Source organism: Musa acuminata, chromosome BXJ1-2 (genome assembly GCF_036884655.1).
Source record: "Musa acuminata AAA Group cultivar baxijiao chromosome BXJ1-2, Cavendish_Baxijiao_AAA, whole genome shotgun sequence".
NCBI classification, from domain to species: domain Eukaryota; kingdom Viridiplantae; phylum Streptophyta; class Magnoliopsida; order Zingiberales; family Musaceae; genus Musa; species Musa acuminata.
The window spans coordinates 28,391,917-28,410,691 of NC_088328.1; the positions used below are offsets into that span (position 1 = coordinate 28,391,917).

Genomic DNA, 18,775 nt, shown 5'->3' on the forward strand with positions numbered 1-18,775 from the left:
TTTACTGGAAGAAAGATCATCTTTTGTTATTGTCAAAAAGAAAAAAAAAAATCCCCTAATTTGATGAGCCTAAACTAATGATATATCAAGTTAATTCAATTGATTAAATCTTCTTTTTTGGGAAAAAATTGGGTAATACCACACAATTCCTTTCAATGTGCAGTGGGAGTAGGACTCCTTTAAGGTTGTGGTGTCCTTTTCAAAGATGATTCACTTTGGTGCTTTGCAAAGTATATTGTGGAGGTCCATACAGAACTCACCATCTCTTCAAAAGCTAGAAGGGGTCCAAGGAAGCTTCCCTTACACTTCTTCACATCGAGGTGGCTGCAATATACCGACTCTTTGATTTAGACTAAGAAAGTGTTTAGGTGTATCAGTTACCTGAGGAAGAGAGAGATTTTAATGGAGAGTAGATCTTCAATCGTGAGAGAGGGTGACCTAAAATAATTCTCACTCCACTAAACTAAAATGAAAAAGGATGAGCTGATTGGATTAGCTTATCTTTGTGCTTTGATTAGAATAAGTTAACCCAATTAAATTACTTGTACTCACATCACAGACATGATGTTTGAGAATGGGAAAAGGCAACCTTCACCCAACTCTCATCATGAGGCCAACCAACTCTCTGGTGTCCATTTGAAGTCAAGGGGGAGGAAGGATCCATGAAGCTTCCTCAAACCATTCTTCCACCTTGAAATCCTTGTTTAAGTCCTTATTGCACCACATAGATTCTTACTTGCATATGCATTTTTGCCTTTTGTTCTTCCCTTTTTCCTTTTTTAAGTGTGTGATGTGTTGTCTTGTGCATTGAGCATTGGAGTAGTACCTCTTTTGTACCTTTTCTTTTCTTTTACTTTTTCTTCCTTACCACGACCAATCAATCTCCAATTATGGTCAAAGATTGGATTCTTAATGGTGCTCTTGATTCCCAATTATGTCATATATTTTTTGACTAATATATGTTAAATGAAGGAGATTACACACATATATATATGTATGAGTATTTATGTGAGGAGGATCAAGCAAATTCATCTTCTATCAATGCCTACTAGTTTGGATGGTTAAGAAGTCTGAGACCTACAATGATAGATGATTACTGTATGTAAAAAAAAAAGGAAAAGAAAAAAAATCAACTTCAATTGGGGATATATCAACCCTTTTAATGAAAAGGATAAGAATTTTACTCTTCATTTGGGAAAACTATTACTAAAGTGTGCATGACTTGGCTGATGTCTTATTCATGTGTATTATCTTCATGAAGAATAATTCTTCTGTCTTCTTCTTGTGTTCAAAGTACATTTTGGTCAACTCTTGTCATTTCTTATTGCAGAAGCTACAGAAGGATCAACAATCATATATTTATATGTTTATATACATTGAACTTTTTCTAACAAGCAAATATATATATATTTATATGCATTTATACACTTTGTTAACCAAAAAATATGAGAGTGAGTGATATGCTATTTTTTTCTGAGCAAATAAGAAAGGCAAATAAAATATTATTAATCATATTTAGTAGCAGGTTGATTACACTGCATTAAGACACAATTAATACAGACCATTCCAATTTATGCAAGCAACTGTGGAGAACCACAACAAACCACCTCTTTTTATGAATACATCAAAGTGACCTACTATTGTTTCTACCTGCCCTTCTAGTTGCTGAAGACTGACGCATCGGTGGCTCCCGCATATATTCACCAATCATAGGACAGGTAGATGCTGGATACGTTTCGGGGTATAACCCAAAGAAGCTCGTATACGGTCTCCGTAAAGACGTAGCGTATCCCACAACCATATTTATCCCGTTCCATTTTGAACTCCCCAAAGCGCCCTTCCCTTGGTCGCTTCTTCCAAAGGGGGAGAGTCGGAGAGAGAGCGTCGGTGGTCGTTCCCCAGCCCGGCGACCGAGACAACCCTAGCCAGATCTTGTCTTTCTCCCAAAGTTTCGATCGTTTTGTCAACTAATCCGTCTTCTTGCGAGAATTGAGTTTGGTATGGGGCAGAGTGGGCAGGATCAGGAGCACCGGAACGGCGTCGGGCCCCAACCCCCGCCTCCCCCTCCTCAGTCATTCCCCGCTTGGGCCCGCAGCACAGCCGAGTGCCAGGCCGAGTTCGCGGTGTCGGCGGTGGCCGGCCTTCGGTCCGAGGAGGTTGCGTGGCGGCGCGAAATATACGGGTGGAACGAACTGGAGAAGCACTCTGGGCCGTCGATCTGGCGTCTCGTCCTCGGTCAGTTCGAAGACACCCTCGTCCGGATCCTCCTCGCCGCCGCCGTTGTGTCCTTCCTCCTTGCTTGGTACGACGGCGATCGTGGCGGTGGCGGCGAGGCTGGGTTGACCGCCTTCGTCGAGCCGTTGGTGATCTTTCTCATCCTCGTCGTGAATGCTGTGGTCGGCGTGTGGCAGGAGAACAACGCAGAGAAGGCCCTGGAGGCGCTGAAGGAGATCCAATCGGAGCATGCTGCCGTCAGGAGGGACGGCAAGTTGATACCCACTTTGTCTGCTAGGGAACTCGTACCAGGAGATATCGTAGAGCTCAGGGTCGGTGATAAGGTGCCTGCTGATATGAGAGTTCTGCAACTGATAAGCTCCACCTTCAGAGTAGATCAGGGGTCTTTGACAGGGGAGAGCGCTGCAGTCAACAAGACCAATCGGGCGGCCAATTCAGAGGACACCGATATCCAGGGGAAAGAATGCATGGTGTTTGCGGGTACGACGGTCGTGAACGGGAGCTGTGTTTGCTTGGTCACGCAGACCGGAATGAACACGGAGATTGGTAAGATACACTTGCAGATTCATGAAGCTTGTCAGAGCGACGACGAGACTCCATTGAAGAAGAAACTGAATGAGTTCGGGGAGGTCCTGACAGCTATAATAGGCGTAATCTGTGCTTTCGTTTGGCTTATCAACGTGAAGTACTTCCTCACTTGGGAGTACGCTGATGGCTGGCCGAGACATTTCAAGTTTTCGTTTGAGAAATGCACCTATTACTTTGAGATAGCAGTGGCCTTGGCAGTCGCTGCTATCCCAGAGGGTCTTCCAGCAGTGATTACAACTAGCCTGGCATTGGGTACGCGAAAGATGGCGCAGAAGAATGCGCTGGTGCGAAGGTTGCCGAGCGTTGAGACTCTGGGATGCACGACGGTCATTTGTTCTGATAAGACTGGCACGCTAACTACAAATCAGATGTCGGCAGTGAGAATTGTAGCTATGGGCCGGCAGACCAATGATCTCAGAAAATTCAAAGTTGTTGGTGCTACATATGACCCGTGTGATGGAGAGATACATGATTGGCCGGCTGAGAATATGGATGACAACCTTCAGATGATCGCAAAGATCGCTGCTGTTTGTAATGATGCGAGCATCTCAAACTCAGGTCATCAGTATGTTGCGAGTGGAATGCCCACTGAAGCTGCTCTGAAGGTATAAAGTAGTTTAGTTTTGCATGTTTTTGTTGTACTATTTGCTCCAGTTTATTATGTTTGTTCATCGATTGTTTATTGTCTGATCAGGTAATGGGTGTTCTAAAAAGTTACAAATCCATTGTGAACATGGAGAATAGTCCTGATAAGTGATTATCTTCTGTTCTAAGTCTTTTGGGTTCAGCAAGTTCTCATAAAAAAGAAAAGAAAAAATCTCTGACCTGTCTAACATTTTTTTAATATTTACATATTGAACTCTCCATCTCTTCCTGTGCCACTTTTAAGAGTGAAATAAATTATTTAAGGGAGCAGAATGTTCTCACTATGCTACCATACTTCTTTTTTATAGTTGTAAAAAATAGTTACCTTGTCATATGTGTAGCCTGTGCTCCGGTGTAAAACCATACACTTCTATGTGTTTTATATAGTTGTTGTCATTTTAATTGCTAACAGATTGTTCTTCAATCTTTGTCAGGTTCTAGTTGAGAAAATGGGAATTCCTGGTGGCTTTGATCCTTCGTCCTTGGAATCTTCTGAGATATTACGTAGATATCTTCTCTGTTCTCCTTAATCTCTCCTCGAGTATGTTTCAGTACCTGCTGATGAAAAGTGATATACTTATATGTCATTTTTTGCTGATTACCAATAGGTTGCTGTGAATGGTGGAATGGGTGTGCACGTAGGGTTGCGACCCTTGAATTTGATCGAGTTCGAAAATCAATGGGAGTTATTGTGAAATCAGACTCAGGAAGCAATTCATTACTTGTGAAGGTATGTAATGCACCTAAGATGATGGTTTATGCTTGGGACGAATCACATTTTTTTCCTTTCATGCTTAAACCTATAGAACATAGAGCAAGTTTTATAATGAGCTATAATTTAACAAGAACAGTGAGATCTTTGATGTCTTTGCTGAATCATTTGCAGTTGAGATGATGCGTGTCATTGTACATTATTGGGCATTCTTGTTTTGGACAAGTTGTTTGCTCAGGTTGTGATCTTGAGTCCTTAGTCATTTGCTGTCAAAATTTACCAAATCTTGCCCTACCTTGACTTCAAAACCTTTATATTTCTTTATGAGCATCAACAAAGAAGTTGACATGTTGAAGCCTTGCAGTTACAGTTTATCAGTTTTCTAGTCTCCTTTAGAGAAATAATCTGTTGCGGAGTCAGAAGTAAAATTGAGATATTTGTTTTTAATCAATCCCAGGTAGACGTTCAACTTTTGGATTTTGAATTTTTGGATGAATATTATAGCATTATACCTGACAAGAATTCTTCATTTGTGAAATCATATTCTCTAGTGAATGTTTATGCTTTCACTTCTTTTAATAGATTTTAAGAAATATATCAAATTTGAATTATTCAATAGCAGCCTCTTATATTTCTTTTATTGAAAATCCTTCCTGATGGGGACCTGTTGAACCTTCAATGTGTCAGGGAGCTGTCGAAAGTTTGTTAGAGAGATGTTCCTACATTCAGTTGCTTGATGGTTCCGTTATGCAGTTGGATGAGAGTACAAAAAATCTTGTCCTAGAAGCGCTTCATGAGATGTCGACCAATGCGTTGCGTTGTTTAGGTTTTGCATATAAAGATGATATATCAGAATTTGCTACATATGATGGTGAAGATCATCCTGCTCATAAGCTTTTACTTGATCCATCTAATTACTCATCTGTCGAGAGCGAACTCATCTTTGTCGGCTTGGTTGGACTGAGGGTAAAATGAAATGTGCTTTGTTTATAATTATCCTATACTATTGGCTGTTTACCACTGATGTATCATCCAACTTTTTTTTTGTAAATGCAATTATCACAGGATCCTCCTCGGCAAGAAGTTCACAAAGCAATCAAGGATTGTAAAGCAGCTGGGATTAGAGTCATTGTAATAACTGGTGATAACAAAGAAACAGCTGAAGCAATTTGCCGTGAAATTGGTGTCTTTAGCCCTAATGAGGACATTAGCTATGCAAGCTTCACAGGGAAAGAGTTTATGTCTCTCTCTGATAAAAAAAATAGATTAAGGCAAAAAGGTGGACTTCTGTTCTCAAGGGCAGAACCAAAGCATAAGCAAGAAATTGTGAGACTGCTAAAAGAAGACGGTGAGGTGGTTGCAATGACAGGTGATGGGGTAAATGATGCCCCTGCCCTGAAATTGGCTGATATTGGTATTGCCATGGGCATATCTGGGACAGAGGCATGTTGCAATTGCATTAATTAATTGTTTATTGATCTACTTATGACATTATCAAACTATATTTGAGACAGAAAACTCTCGACAACTTTTCTATTTTTCATAAAACCAACCAAAATCTGAGGCCTTCTCTTTTCAGGTTGCCAAGGAAGCTTCTGATATGGTGTTAGCAGATGACAATTTCAGTACAATTGTTGCTGCAGTTGGTGAAGGAAGATCTATTTATAACAACATGAAATCCTTTATAAGGTTTCTTATAGTTTCTCCAATCTAGTTATTGCAACATATCTTGATTGTGGTGTCACTATATCCTTGGTCATTGACAGAATGTTATCCGAACATTGTGGACCCGATAATTCACTTTTTGGACTTTAAAATGCATGGTTCTTCTTATCAGCACATCTATAAAATTAGTTTTGGCTTGGCATCTAATGGAAAATATTATTTGCATCTTTCGATGCTTAAAAGTATGAAGTATTTTGAGGATTGTGCTCTATGCCTCTCATACTTGAGAGATTTCATTGCTAAAACTGTGTTACTATAGGTATTAAGTTAATAAAATCTAATTGTTTTAAAATAAACAGGACAGAGATTGAATTTTAAGTCAAACAATTGAAGGCACTGAAGATCTGGGAATAGCTACAGAAATAATCATAAATGAGAACTGACAAATCTAACATGCATTGCCTTTTATCTAATTGACTGATTCAATGTTTTGATTCATAGACCTTAGATAGTTCTTTAGCGTATATCAACGGCTCTATAATTTATCTGTTACTGATTGCAGGTACATGATATCCTCCAACATTGGTGAAGTTGCTTCTATTTTTCTGACAGCAGCTTTAGGCATTCCTGAAGGGCTGATTCCTGTTCAGCTTTTGTGGGTCAATCTAGTCACAGATGGCCCCCCAGCAACAGCTTTGGGTTTTAACCCACCGGATAGAGATATAATGAAGAAACCCCCTCGACGAACTGATGAATCATTGATCAGTGCATGGATCCTATTTCGTTATTTGGTAGGTTGTCAATTTGCATTGGCTCGATCAATCAAAGAAAGTATTAATCTTTTCAATGATACATGAAATATAAACAATTCACAACAAAATGAATAGAATAAAATTAATAAATTTTATGCATTAAACTCATACAGTTTTTGTCTAATAGCATAGTTACAACTTCAAATTATAAAATTTTGTCTTTGGGTGCCCTCATTATGAAAGTATTAGCTTGATTATGGAGATCTTCAATGTACTGATATTTTACAAGCATGCCAGTATATACCTAGAGAGGGCTCAAATAATGTCTACTTTCACTCTACATGCAGGTCATTGGCCTTTATGTTGGAATTGCTACTGTAGGTGTTTTCATCATATGGTACACACATGGATCTTTTCTGGGAATTGACTTAAGTGGAGATGGTCACACACTCCTAACCTATTCACAGCTCACCAACTGGGCCCAGTGCTCAGCTTGGGAGGGCTTCAGTGTAGCACCATTTACGGCTGGAAATCATCTTTTCTCCTTTGATACAAACCCATGTGAATATTTTCAATCAGGAAAAGTGAAGGCAACGACTCTTTCCCTCTCTGTCTTGGTGGCAATTGAGATGTTCAATTCATTCAATGCCCTGTCTGAAGATGGTAGTCTTCTAACGGTGCATCCGTGGGCCAACCCGTGGCTTCTATTGGCGATGTGTATCTCATTCGGGCTTCACTTCTTGATCATATATGTGCCTTTCCTTGCTCAGGTGTTTGGAATTGTGCCCCTCAGCTTCAACGAATGGCTTCTGGTGCTGGTGGTTGCTTTCCCGGTCATCCTTATTGATGAGTTGCTCAAGTTTGTAGGAAGGTACCGGAGCTCATTTGGTATTCAGAGACTATCTAAGAGAAACAAGGTTGATTGAAGCCAGCCATTTGGTGTTGGTTCCCCTGATAATTTACACATCAAGTTTTTCTATAACTTCATTCTTTGCCAGACCAAGAGCTGGTTTCAAGACCTTAACAAAGAGAAAGGGAGGGAAAGTTCTAGTCGAACGGCCAAAACTTGCTTCCAGTTCTTATTCAGGAGACCTGAGGCTGCATTTTTCTTCAATTGTCAGTAATTCAATTCAAGCTTGCACTGATATACACGAGGCCATGTCAAGTTGAAACTTACTATGATACAGTAAATTATACAAGGTTCTTTTTGGTTTGCTTGTGAAATTGGAAGAAGGTGCATGGTGCCTGAAATCCTCCGGAATAATGTGAATAAGAATCTACAACTGTCGTCATGTTTACCCTGATTTATCATCATTATATTTTTAGAACCTTCAAGAGGGGTTGTTTCAGTCAAATTAATACTATTTTTAAACATCGCGTTGGATTTCATTTCACTCCCTTCCCTTTTTCTATGCTATTGTCAAAATCAAAAACAAATTTTCCTGCAGTTTTCATCTGATGTGGTGTGGGTTGTGCCATAACTTCCTGATGCCTGATTTGTCCAAGTTTGATTTGTCCTCTTGAGTCCTACAGGGCACCTCCGCCGAACCCAAAACACAAGGCAAGATCAACATCCATCTCTTGCATCTGTTCTGTTGTGGTTAGTCTATACATGGCCAAAACTGCATGGATATTGGATTGTCCTGCTTGTTTGCGATTCTGATACAAGAGATTATTCAATTGCCATTCTATCCAATATCTGAATCTTGATAAAAGGAAAGTGGTTCCAAATTTTCCTGTTGTAGTTAGCCATGTAAGGTCAATTTTCCATGGTGGGTTTAGCCTTGCCTGTTTGCCACAGTTGATGCAGTGCATTGGAGCACAAAGTGATAGCAGCAGCAACAGAAGCCATACCTTTAACTTGGCATGATGAATTCAACTTTGATTTGTGGAGGAAACAGAAGCTTAATTGGTCATATAACTCAAATCCCTTTGTTCTTGTTATTGACACTTCAATTATTTGGTTGGTTGTCTCTGTTCCAGACAGAAACTACTGCAATCTGTGACAAAAGTAATACTGCATATTAGTTCTTGGATCATATCCTTCTTATCAAACTGTTCTTGTAGTTGAAACAGACTCTGCCTTCTTTTTGTAGAAAGATGAACTCAACAGAAATATCAAATGATAAGGTACCCTGGAGTACTAGAACACGGACATGGATTTCTCCTCTAAAAGCATATGATTCTGTGGATTACATGCACAAAAGTTTTAATGAGGGAGAAGAAAACTCTTCTTTTCGCTGCAAGAGACTAAAAGCTGGAGTTGGGGAGCGTGAAAGATGGGGCAATTGGAGCTTTCATCTGTCAACTCTTCTCAAGACAAAAGGAGATGCCTCGAGCTTCGGATGTCACTCTTTCGCCATGCTATTTGCCTCCCACCAATAAATGTCGGGTAGGCCTGAAGAGCTAATTCTGATCGACGCAGAAGACCTCAATAACAATGCAGTGATGGCATACCAAAGATCCAGTGAAGACCTACCTGCTTCTTTATTAGATTCTCCGTACACCTCAATAAAAGAAACAAGGAGAAGATTTGAGGCCAACAGATCAGTGGCCAATTTTGATTACAAGCTCCAATCATTAGTTGTTTTACGTGCATGAGATGATTACTACCAGCATGGCTGACCAAATTGCTTACCGAGTCAAGATTACCGTCCTCGTGCCAAGAACAGCTTGTGCTGAAACACAATGTTCTTGAAGCACACTTCGATTCTATAATCACAAGTACCATCACTAACAATGTTCTTGAAGCACACTTGTCCAGGTTTTGGGGGGTACCATCACTTTTCTCATTCAAATTATCTTCAATGTGGTTAGTGTTGTACTGAATGTGCAATATTATCACGCAGAGAAGGCCAAGGAAGCTAAAATAAATGCATAACTTTATAGGATGAGGGGAATCCCTCACACTTTGCATTTCTTGTTCTGGTTGTTTGCACTGTTTCCACATTGATGGCAGTATTCTTTCCCCTCAACCCCTTTTGTTGGACATATCCTTGCTTTAAGGGATGCCCACTCCCCCATTTCTAAGTTGAGGAGAGTAGAGGCATAGAGAGAAGAGGAGAAGAATAATAGGAGACCACTGTTCTTCCTCTATGGCAAGAAGCCTTCCTCCGAATGATCAGTTGGCAGAAGAAGACTACATTGACATGGACTTCAGCTCCGCCAACTTCTTCTGCTCTTCCCCTCCTCATCCTTTAATAGAATTCGAATTCCAGATGAGTGCCAATCCACAGCAGAGCCTGCCGAAGTCCTCCCCTGCAGATGAGCTCTTCTACAAGGGAAAGCTACTGCCGCTCCACCTTCCGCCGCGCCTGCAAATGGTGGAAGAGCTCATCCAAAGTGCAGTCACAAGAACGCCGAGTACCGCCGCCGCAACTCCATACGAGTCATGCAACGCATCGCCGGCTGCCTCTCGGTACGTGAGCGGAGAGCTCAACCCGGAGGACTACTTCCATGAGTGCTCGGAAGAGCTCATCGAATCGCACCCGAGGAAGTCATGGACCAGGAAGCTCAAGTTCATCAAGGAAGCCAAAGCTTATTTCAAGTCTCTTTTCGGCAAGTCTCGGTGTCCGGATGAGAAATGTGCGGCCTCTGCAGACCGCTCACCTGTCTACCAAAAGGCAGCAAGGAAGAACCCATTTGGGAGAATCCAAATTGGAAGTCACACAGCTTTGCACGCCATGAAGTGCAAAGAAGAAGAGAAGATGATGGAAGAAGCGAACTTAGATCACAGGAGGTCTTTTTCGAGTGCAAATTACTCGCAATCATCAACTAAATCTTTCTCTGTTTCTTCATCATGCACGTCTTCTAAATCTTCTTCCTTCTCGAGTGTCAACTCCAAGGAATCTCAAGGACAACCGATGCTGAAAAGGAGTAGCAGTGTGAATTCAGATATAGAGAGTTCCATCCAAGGAGCAATTGCTTACTGTAAGAAGTCCCAACAGAAGGACTCTGCTAGAAAGAGTGCAAGTGATGCAGGATTCTGTCTTCTTTCTGTCTCTAAAATTGCTCCTGACGGTGAACATGAGAAGCCAGGACTCTGCTGGGAGTGATGTGAATGGTACCCACTGCATTAAAAAGAATTAAGATGGTGGAATTGCACTGTGATCTTCCATGTTTCAACAACTGTTTTGAGCACAAATTTTCTCAAGAAAATCCATTATTGATTTGCTCCTGACTCTCATTTTCTGGACTGGGAAATTCATCAATCTACTCTTTCTTCTTGGCTAGACAAATACTTGGTAGTATGTATCATTGGTTCTAACTTGATGGTTCATAATTTTATGATAGGCAGAAGATGAAGACATTAATTATAGTATAAACATTAAAATAACCTCAGTCGAAATAGCATCTATGTGATCTTGGTTCAGTCAACAACTGGCTTAAACTAATGCAGAGACCTGTTCATGGTAGCTTGTATGATTGTGTGAGATGGCTGGAGTTAAGTACCCTGAGACATCTTGAATATATAATGTTATCTTTCCTCAATTATATGAAAGATCATTCTCTCTCTATATATATAAAATTGATTACCTTAGTTGGAGATGTCTTGATGCATAGGTTATCATAAATGGATGGAGAGGTGCAGGGTGTTATGGAAATAAGACAGCTCAACTTCATTGAGTTGGAACCCTTAGAAATTTATGTGCAGAGAAAGTGACATATGAACTGATAAAAGAGTTTGAAGCTTAATGTTGATTCTTCAAGGCCTTCAAATAGCTTCACAGTTTTCTGTCTCCACAAATAGTATCCTCTCCCTTAAGCTCTTTTGTTTTGTGTTGTCTTATTGCACAGATAAGCTGAAAGAAGTCTATGCTGAGTGTATCTTTTCATACTGTCTCTAATCATTTTTCTTCATCACCATCAGACTTCAAATGTAGGACTACAAAGATTGGGATACACAGAATTATGACCCACAAGACAAACTATCTAAACAGACACACTGTAAGTCCTGCATGTCCTTGTAACCTGAGAATATAAACTTAATACAAATCCATGATTATAGCAGCTGTAGTCATTGCAGCATTACACTTTTCCACAAGCTGCAAAAGTGAGACTATGCTTTCAGAAAACATATTGCAGAAACTCACTTAAGGACAAGTTGATTCCTTGGTTATAAAGTAGCAGATGATAAGATATCTAAGGTGGAGACAAATAAACCTTAAAATAAGCAAACATGTCACCAAAAGGATTGACATGATTTAAAGTCAAAGGAAGCAGGGGAATCCCACCAAACTCATGTTGTGGAGCACTTGCAGCAAAGGTTGATGGACAAAGAAGATGAACTCCTCACCTTTACTCCATGGGAAACTTAGGTATCAATAACATATATGGGTGTCTTTTGTGTTTTTAGGTGCAAACACCACCATTATCTTTTGGAGTATTTTATATCGAACATTAAATATGGTGGCACTGAAGGCAAACATGAGATGTAGATATGTGTCAACAATGCTTAAGATATGAGACATCGAGTGATGACTTGTTCAAATTGCACATCGATATTAATAATCATCATGGCTTTAGGAGTCACAACCTCAAGGATGATCTCATGCACTGTTTTAGATCTCAAATGACATGATCATTTCAGGAGTTAGAGAATCCATATCTGAGTATTGGCAACTTCAGGATGCTTGTTCTTTACTTACAATCTCCTATGTAACATGAAGCTAAATCTATGAGAGAAGAACTTCACATTGGAGGTTCAATCAAGGTAGATGATCTCATTATGTTGCTATCAAACTGCATAATAGGATAAAATATGATGATGACTAAATTTCTCCTGACACGAATAATGGACCACTGCAGCCCACGGCCTACGGCCCACGGCCCACGGCCCACGGACCACGGCTCAACTAAGCCTTTTGGTAAGCTGGCTTATGTGAGCCGAGTTCTTTTGGCGGCTAGGGTTCTGAAACTCCTCTCTATATATAATTCTCGCCTCCGACTAGGATTGGGGTTTGCTCGCGGCGGAAGCGGGAGAACGCGACGAGGGCGGCGAATCGATCCGATCCTAATGGGTAAGAATTCGATCCCCAAAAATTAGGTCACTCGTTTCGATTGCTTTGGGGGAGGGTTCGATGGATCTCTTTGGTACTTTTTGGTTGCAGCGAGGATTAAGGTCCACGAGCTTCGCGGGAAGACGAAGGGGGAGCTTCAGAACCAGCTGAAGGACCTCAAGAATGAGCTCTCCCTCCTCCGCGTCGCCAAGGTCACGGGCGGCGCCCCCAACAAGCTCTCCAAGATGTGAGCGATCCGTCATTTGGTCTTTTGTTCGTGCGCCTGTCATTCAGTTGTTCGGCGGGTCTCCATAGTTTGGTTCTTTTGATTTGTTTTGCAGAAAGGTGGTGAGGCTGTCGATCGCGCGGGTGCTGACAGTGATCTCGCAGACGCAGAAGGCGAAGCTGAGGGAGGTCTACAAGAAGAAGAAGCACATTCCGCTCGATCTCCGCCCCAAGAAGACTCGAGCCATCCGCCGCCGGCTAACCAAGCATCAGGTGACGCATCTTGCTGGGTCTTTTCTTCTCGTATCTTATGAATCGTAAGATAATATACTACTTTAATTGATGTTAAGAACCTGAGGATAAAACGAACTCTTGAAATGCTATTGTTCTATAAGTTGCTCCTAGCTATATATGCTGTTCACTTGTTGTTGTTATTAGCATTTAGTGTCACTTTCTTCCAAGATGTGTTTTTTATGCTGTATGTCTTGGTCATCCTACTGTTGTTCTTTCTTGATTAAAATTAATGGTCTATTTAAAAGAACACTGTTTGCCATAATAGAACCCTCATATACTTTTTTGTTTTTTTGAAAAAGGAAAGATAATTTCATTAGATCTCAAACCATTCTGAAACAATGATAAGGGCATCAAATGCTTATCAAAATTTTCTTCCCAGGAGGCTACATAGTTAGTCACCCTTCCACATTAGCTAGTCTATGTGCCAATGCATTAAGGACTCGGCGTATGTGTTGGAAGTTAACAATGTTGATCTCCTTGGCCAATCCTACTATTTCCCTATGTAGATTCCAAATGTGCCTAGGCACCCTTCTGTGATCATAGACAAAATTGATTCATTCCAGAGAGTCTGCACAAACAACGGTGTTCCTCCGTCTACAGTTGTGCCCTTTGCAAGGCCTCCAAGATGGCCCTGCCCTCAGCCTGGTTTGGGGTTTGCACCTTGTAGCCTGCACAACCTGCCACAAGAAGCCAACCTTGGTTCGTTTTGACTATCACACAAAATGACAAAATCATGCATCCCCTCTTGCCGCAAAACTTCTCTTCTAAATATCTGGCTATTCTCCTCAGGATGCTGGATGTTTCTCAGGAAATCAATAGTGGCAGAACCCTCAGCTACTTCTTTTTATTGAATTAAGTGTCTGTCTGGGGAAGACAAAAATGAAAAGGGATTAGTATCACATTAAAGTTCATGACCTTCCACAATCATGTATTATCTGGAGTAGCTCACTGTATATTTAAGTTGTATGGTTCTGTGGATTAGTCTGTCTTTCTTTGTTTGCTTTACGCAAAGGTGCAGTTGGTAATGTTGGGTTTAGAATCTAACTGTTGTAGGAGAATGTAATTCATAAAATTGGATCTCTTAATCTGCTAAATAGCTTGAAGGCTTACATGGCTTGTCTATTTCAACGAGTCCAAATCCTCTGATGATGTTATTTATAACTTCAGCTTGGCAGGATTCAATTTCTTGTGAAGATTGAATTAGTTGTCTGATTATATCATTAAGTATCTCTTTAGTTGCAGAAACAGTATATGCTCAGTATTGTATGCTGTCTTTGGAGCATTAAAAATATCTTTACTAATTAACATCTTAGCTATATACGGTTGAAAAGATGATTAGGAAAAGAAACCCGTTTTGTGCTTTAGATTTTGATCCTCCTTGAGAAGGAAAGGGTTTATGTGCAAAGTAAATGCAATTTCAGAAATCTTTTTGTAGTGTTACTTATCCATACCTGAAGAAGTTTATTGAACTATAAAACTTTGGTTCATGTTTGTTTCTGTTTTCTGATGGACCCTTAATATAACTCTCTCTTGTACAAGCTTCAGAGTCTATTCTCAAAACCTTAAATGAAGGCGTTGTGTGCTGACTTTATTTGTATGATATCGATCTTTTAGATTCTAATTGCATGCTATGTATATGATGTTGTCTTTTAACAATTCAGAAACTTTCCTTGTGGATGATGGATTCAACAAGCATGATATCTGTTCTTAAGTATACTTATTCAGGTCATACAGCACATGATATAGCTAATATGTATGAAGCTGATTGAATTTGCTTTTTCATACGAAGACAATTCCATGATTTATCAGAGTAGAAACCATCTAGAATTAAGAACAATGACAAACCAATAATCTCTTTGTTCTTGTGTTTGCCTTTTGTGCCACTATTGATAAAGAGACGCATCATTTCTTTCATATGCAGGAGTCACTGAAGACTGAGCGTGAGAAGAAAAAGGAGATGTACTTCCCAATGAGAAAGTATGCCATCAAAGCTTAGATTGGAATGTTAGACGAGTCCAATCATGCTTTCTATTGATTACTATATGGTTTCATAATTCGACTTCTGCTGTATGGATTAGTGTACAACACTATGGTTGGGTTTTGCATGAGCAACACTCGCAAGATACAGTGTGTTTGATTGCTGAATCATCTGCTTATTCTAACATTCAATTGGTCATTACATGGCATCATTGGTTTAACAAGACGATTTCTTTTGTGGAATCATGATTTATCTTACGAAGCTCCTCTCTGCGTGATCAAATCTGCATATCTCCTTCATGAGAAGAAGGATTTTGTCACACATCAACAAGCTAATTGGTTCGATATATTGTATGGCAAATCTTAACATCACATTTGGTCAATGGTTTACGATCAACACAAAATTAAGGCACACAACCATCAGGAAAGACCAAATTTTACCTCAAAATATGTAAATGGAATAAATAAAGTTGAAAAGAATGATAATTAAACGTCGAAATCTTTAAACTCCAGAAGACATTAGCTGAGTTATAATGTTACTCACCCAATTTTGGATTTCATAATGAACCATCCTGGTATAGTTGGAAAGGTGATGCTGCATCATCAAATAATTGTTATACACACTTGGAGTGCAAGTTCAGAGTCTGTCCCTTTAGATAGAAGGAACACTCATGAAACCATACTGATGCAATCATGGCCATGTAATTAGCAAGAAGGCCAAAAAAGTTCTAAAGCTCTACCAATTTTTGGATCCTACTCTCATGATTAATCCTATTAATTCGATCAATAATTCCCTGGTTGTCATTGTTTCCAGTCTTTTCCTAGCTTATCATGCTAAGCTCATGATCAAATCACCTGCTTCATCTTCACCTTTTTACAAGAGCAGAAAATATCAACAGCAGCTGTGCTTGTTACAATCCACATATTTTTACCTCTGCTCACACAGTTCATAAAAGTTAAAACCTGAGTGAAATCATCGAAGAGAGTTCTTAAGGTAATTGCCAGCAGGTTGTTTGATGGTATGTTCTATCATGATAAGAGCAGGTAAAAGACGTCTCTGAATTGGGCTGGTTTTACTGCAGGCAGGTCTTTATAGTCGTGGATAAGCAGCCGAGAGCTTGTCAAGCTCAAGCAATGGGTGAGTGGATTTCTGCCGCTTGCTTCCTTGTTTGCACAGTTCTTCTCTCAATTGCAACCCTCATTTCTAGAAAAGTGCACAGGCTAAAGAACAAATTTGACTGAGCAGCATAGGTTTCAGGGAAAAGAACAGAGAGGACAGGAAAATTAGGTCACATTACAAGCATAATGATGATGAGAAGGAGAAGCAACAACGTTCTCCCTCTAATTCTTCTATCGGTCGGCACAAGGAACTGTCCGAAAGACCAGAGTTGCAGGCGCCTGAGAGATGCAAATTTGGATCAAGAGGAGGCTGGCGGAGGCGGCGGCGACGATGAAGGCGAAGGCCAGAACTGAGCATTCTTGACCTTGGAGATGCTGTTCAGGACTCCCAACGGGGTCACGTCTCCGACCACCGTCACCTTCTTCGTCTCGAAATCTATGTTGAACGATGTCACGCCTGCTCATCCACATCAATCAGCTGACGAAGCATCAGAAGAACACATCAGTGTGAAGTCTCTCACCTTCCATCTTGGAGATGTGCTTCCTGACCTTCCCTTCACAGCCTTTGCAATGCAAGGAAACCCTCAGATGCACCACCTTCCAAGATTAGACAACCTTAATATGTTGATCCCAGTCAAGCCCTAAGAACATTAAGAGAGAGAGAGAGAGAGAGAGAGAGAGAGAGAGAGAATGCTTTAGTGTCAAACCTGGTTCTGTGGCACAGCAGAGGATAGAGTTGAGACAGCAGCAGGTACGTCTTTCTTGATAACCTCAAGCGGTGACCGCTCGACGGAGAAAAGAGGAGGAGGCGCAGCATCCACGATGGGGAACACATCGAAGAAGGCATCATCGTTCAACAAATACCGAGAAGAGCCGGGTGGACTGATGAGATCGGTTGGTTTGTCCAAGCTCTTCCTCCTTTGGCTGGGAGACTTCTTCTCCGTTGCAGTGCGAGTTACCGAGCTGAAAGCAGACTTTGCTCTCCGTGGATCTCTCAGGTGAGGCGTGTGGCGCTCGATGGCTCTTCTGGTGCTCGCTCGAACCATCGACCGCCGATCTATACTCGTGCATATTGCCGCTGATGCTGGTGATACACAGGAGAAGTTAACTCTTCTCATCTCCTTGAAGCCGAGCAAAGGAGTCAGAGTGGAGTGAGTACTATCATGAACTAGAGAGAGAGAGAGAGAGAGAGAAGCAAAAGGTGGCCAAAGGAGAAGGGTGAAGACTGAACCTTTATAATGACCTGTTGGTGACATATTCTCCAAGATTTTATTCTTATAAACAAATAAGGATTTAGAATCTTAAATCTAAATTTTAATCAACCTTTATAATGACCTCAGAGCTCTACTACTTGCATCAAATGGCTTGCTTTCACCATCACAAATGATACCGCTAATCTCATTGTATGCTTATCATGATGTTACTATCATTAGTCTCAGGTTTTAAACAGGACTTTGATCACCCTATCAAGGTGTTTTGGATCTACATTACTGCTTCCTTTGCTTCCACCAGTGCCAGTTTCTGTCAGTAGTAGTATTACCTTCGAATCATGCTATCTATCACCTAAGAGAACATCTACAATGATTTGCATATATAGCTCGACCGATCATATTCTTTACAGCAATTTGTCTGATGCTTGGAATGTTTGTCTTAATCTCTCTTTCTTTTTCAAGTTGATCATCTTGTTGGCTTCCATTATTGAAATCCTTATGGCTGTTGTACTTTGTTTCTTTTCTTATGGATTTATCGTCGTTTATAAGCAATCTTCTAATTGTTCCATATGCTTATTCTCATCGATTCGAGTATAATAGCATTGTGGAGACCACTGAACAGCTAACCAAACAACACATCTCTTGATCAAGCTGGCAAGATCTAACTTTTTCTTGCGATGACGCCAGAAATAATCTTTGGTTATTTCACATGCAGAAACCCTAGTTTCACGTGATTTCGACCGATAGCGGAGCAAAAATCCAGATTAGAAATTAAAATATAAATGAGATTGAAGCTTGCACGCTTTAGATCATGTCAGTGCGTCCCCCCTAAGGTGCAGGTCCCTCACATTTAGCGAGGGTAAGGCATGCTTGTTCTCTTGTTTGAGGCAGCAAGTTGCAGCTCAGACAATTCCTGCAGCCTCTGTATTTAGTATTTGATGAGCACTTTGGGCTTCAAGATGGCATGACACCAGAGTTTAAGGTGGACTGCCACCTTTTTTAAATGTAAAGTCATAATGATTCGACACCATGTTCATCAGTTAATCATCACTTTGTTCGTATTTCTGCAATCGTTATTGCACTGTAGAGTTAAAGAACTCTACATGGGTAATGTTCATGTACTTTAGAGCTAATAATTTCCACAGCATCAGGAAAACTAAAAGTTGGAGTTGGGTTTCTACATGCTTTATGGTATAGCTTCTGCATCAAAATTCCTTCTCATCGATCTCATATTCCTCAGACAACATCATAATGCTCTATATCCTCCATAGTATGCTCAATTATTGAAACAGGATGCAAGCCTACAAAAACCACCGGCTATGATCACTCATTATGTAGATTCAAGATCAATAT

General features: G+C 40.5%; 4 protein-coding genes across 4 annotated transcripts; 3 read left to right on the forward strand and 1 right to left on the reverse strand.

The window, feature by feature from the left end:
• Window positions 1-1,841: 1,841 nt before the first annotated feature.
• LOC135607542 (calcium-transporting ATPase 1, endoplasmic reticulum-type-like) lies at window positions 1,842-7,991 on the forward strand. Its single transcript, XM_065099481.1, has 8 exons — window positions 1,842-3,428; window positions 3,903-3,972; window positions 4,077-4,198; window positions 4,868-5,146; window positions 5,246-5,623; window positions 5,760-5,869; window positions 6,408-6,636; window positions 6,945-7,991. Exons 1-8 carry the CDS (start codon window positions 2,001-2,003, stop codon window positions 7,521-7,523), a joined length of 3,195 nt encoding a protein of 1,064 aa, XP_064955553.1. The 5' UTR covers window positions 1,842-2,000; the 3' UTR covers window positions 7,524-7,991.
• A 1,568-nt stretch (window positions 7,992-9,559) lies between these two features.
• Window positions 9,560-10,776, forward strand: LOC135607544 (probable membrane-associated kinase regulator 4). Its single transcript, XM_065099485.1, has one exon. The coding sequence runs from the start codon at window positions 9,693-9,695 to the stop codon at window positions 10,650-10,652; it is 960 nt and encodes a 319-aa protein (XP_064955557.1). The 5' UTR covers window positions 9,560-9,692; the 3' UTR covers window positions 10,653-10,776.
• Window positions 10,777-12,493: 1,717 nt separating this feature from the next.
• Window positions 12,494-15,291, forward strand: LOC135607551 (large ribosomal subunit protein uL29-like). Its single transcript, XM_065099492.1, has 4 exons — window positions 12,494-12,617; window positions 12,708-12,843; window positions 12,938-13,094; window positions 15,037-15,291. The coding sequence occupies exons 1-4, from the start codon at window positions 12,614-12,616 to the stop codon at window positions 15,109-15,111; spliced, it is 372 nt and encodes a 123-aa protein (XP_064955564.1). The 5' UTR covers window positions 12,494-12,613; the 3' UTR covers window positions 15,112-15,291.
• Window positions 15,292-16,311: 1,020 nt separating this feature from the next.
• On the reverse strand, window positions 16,312-17,429 carry LOC103975405 (protein SODIUM POTASSIUM ROOT DEFECTIVE 2). The gene is made up of 3 exons (XM_009390362.3): window positions 16,919-17,429; window positions 16,733-16,808; window positions 16,312-16,668 (listed from the first exon to the last, which is right to left on the reverse strand). The coding sequence occupies exons 1-3, from the start codon at window positions 17,327-17,329 to the stop codon at window positions 16,511-16,513; spliced, it is 645 nt and encodes a 214-aa protein (XP_009388637.2). The 5' UTR covers window positions 17,330-17,429; the 3' UTR covers window positions 16,312-16,510.
• Window positions 17,430-18,775: the final 1,346 nt, after the last annotated feature.

What these genes read in the sequence shown, in the direction of transcription:
- LOC103975405 (XM_009390362.3), bottom strand. Translation starts at nt 17,329, where the DNA reads ATGAGAAGAGTTAACTTCTCCTGTGTATCACCAGCATCAGCGGCAATA. An exon ending in CTGCTGTGCCACAGAACCAG is followed by an intron (nt 16,809 to 16,918) that starts GTTTGACACTAA and finishes TAATCTTGGAAG; the next exon opens with GTGGTGCATCTGAGGGTTTC. An exon ending in GCACATCTCCAAGATGGAAG is followed by an intron (nt 16,669 to 16,732) that starts GTGAGAGACTTC and finishes GTGGATGAGCAG; the next exon opens with GCGTGACATCGTTCAACATA.
- LOC135607542 (XM_065099481.1), top strand. Translation starts at nt 2,001, where the DNA reads ATGGGGCAGAGTGGGCAGGATCAGGAGCACCGGAACGGCGTCGGGCCC. An exon ending in GCAATTCATTACTTGTGAAG is followed by an intron (nt 4,199 to 4,867) that starts GTATGTAATGCA and finishes TCAATGTGTCAG; the next exon opens with GGAGCTGTCGAAAGTTTGTT. An exon ending in GGATCCTATTTCGTTATTTG is followed by an intron (nt 6,637 to 6,944) that starts GTAGGTTGTCAA and finishes CTCTACATGCAG; the next exon opens with GTCATTGGCCTTTATGTTGG.
- LOC135607551 (XM_065099492.1), top strand. An exon ending in CCCAACAAGCTCTCCAAGAT is followed by an intron (nt 12,844 to 12,937) that starts GTGAGCGATCCG and finishes TTTGTTTTGCAG; the next exon opens with AAAGGTGGTGAGGCTGTCGA. An exon ending in GCCGGCTAACCAAGCATCAG is followed by an intron (nt 13,095 to 15,036) that starts GTGACGCATCTT and finishes TTTCATATGCAG; the next exon opens with GAGTCACTGAAGACTGAGCG.
- LOC135607544 (XM_065099485.1), top strand. Translation starts at nt 9,693, where the DNA reads ATGGCAAGAAGCCTTCCTCCGAATGATCAGTTGGCAGAAGAAGACTAC.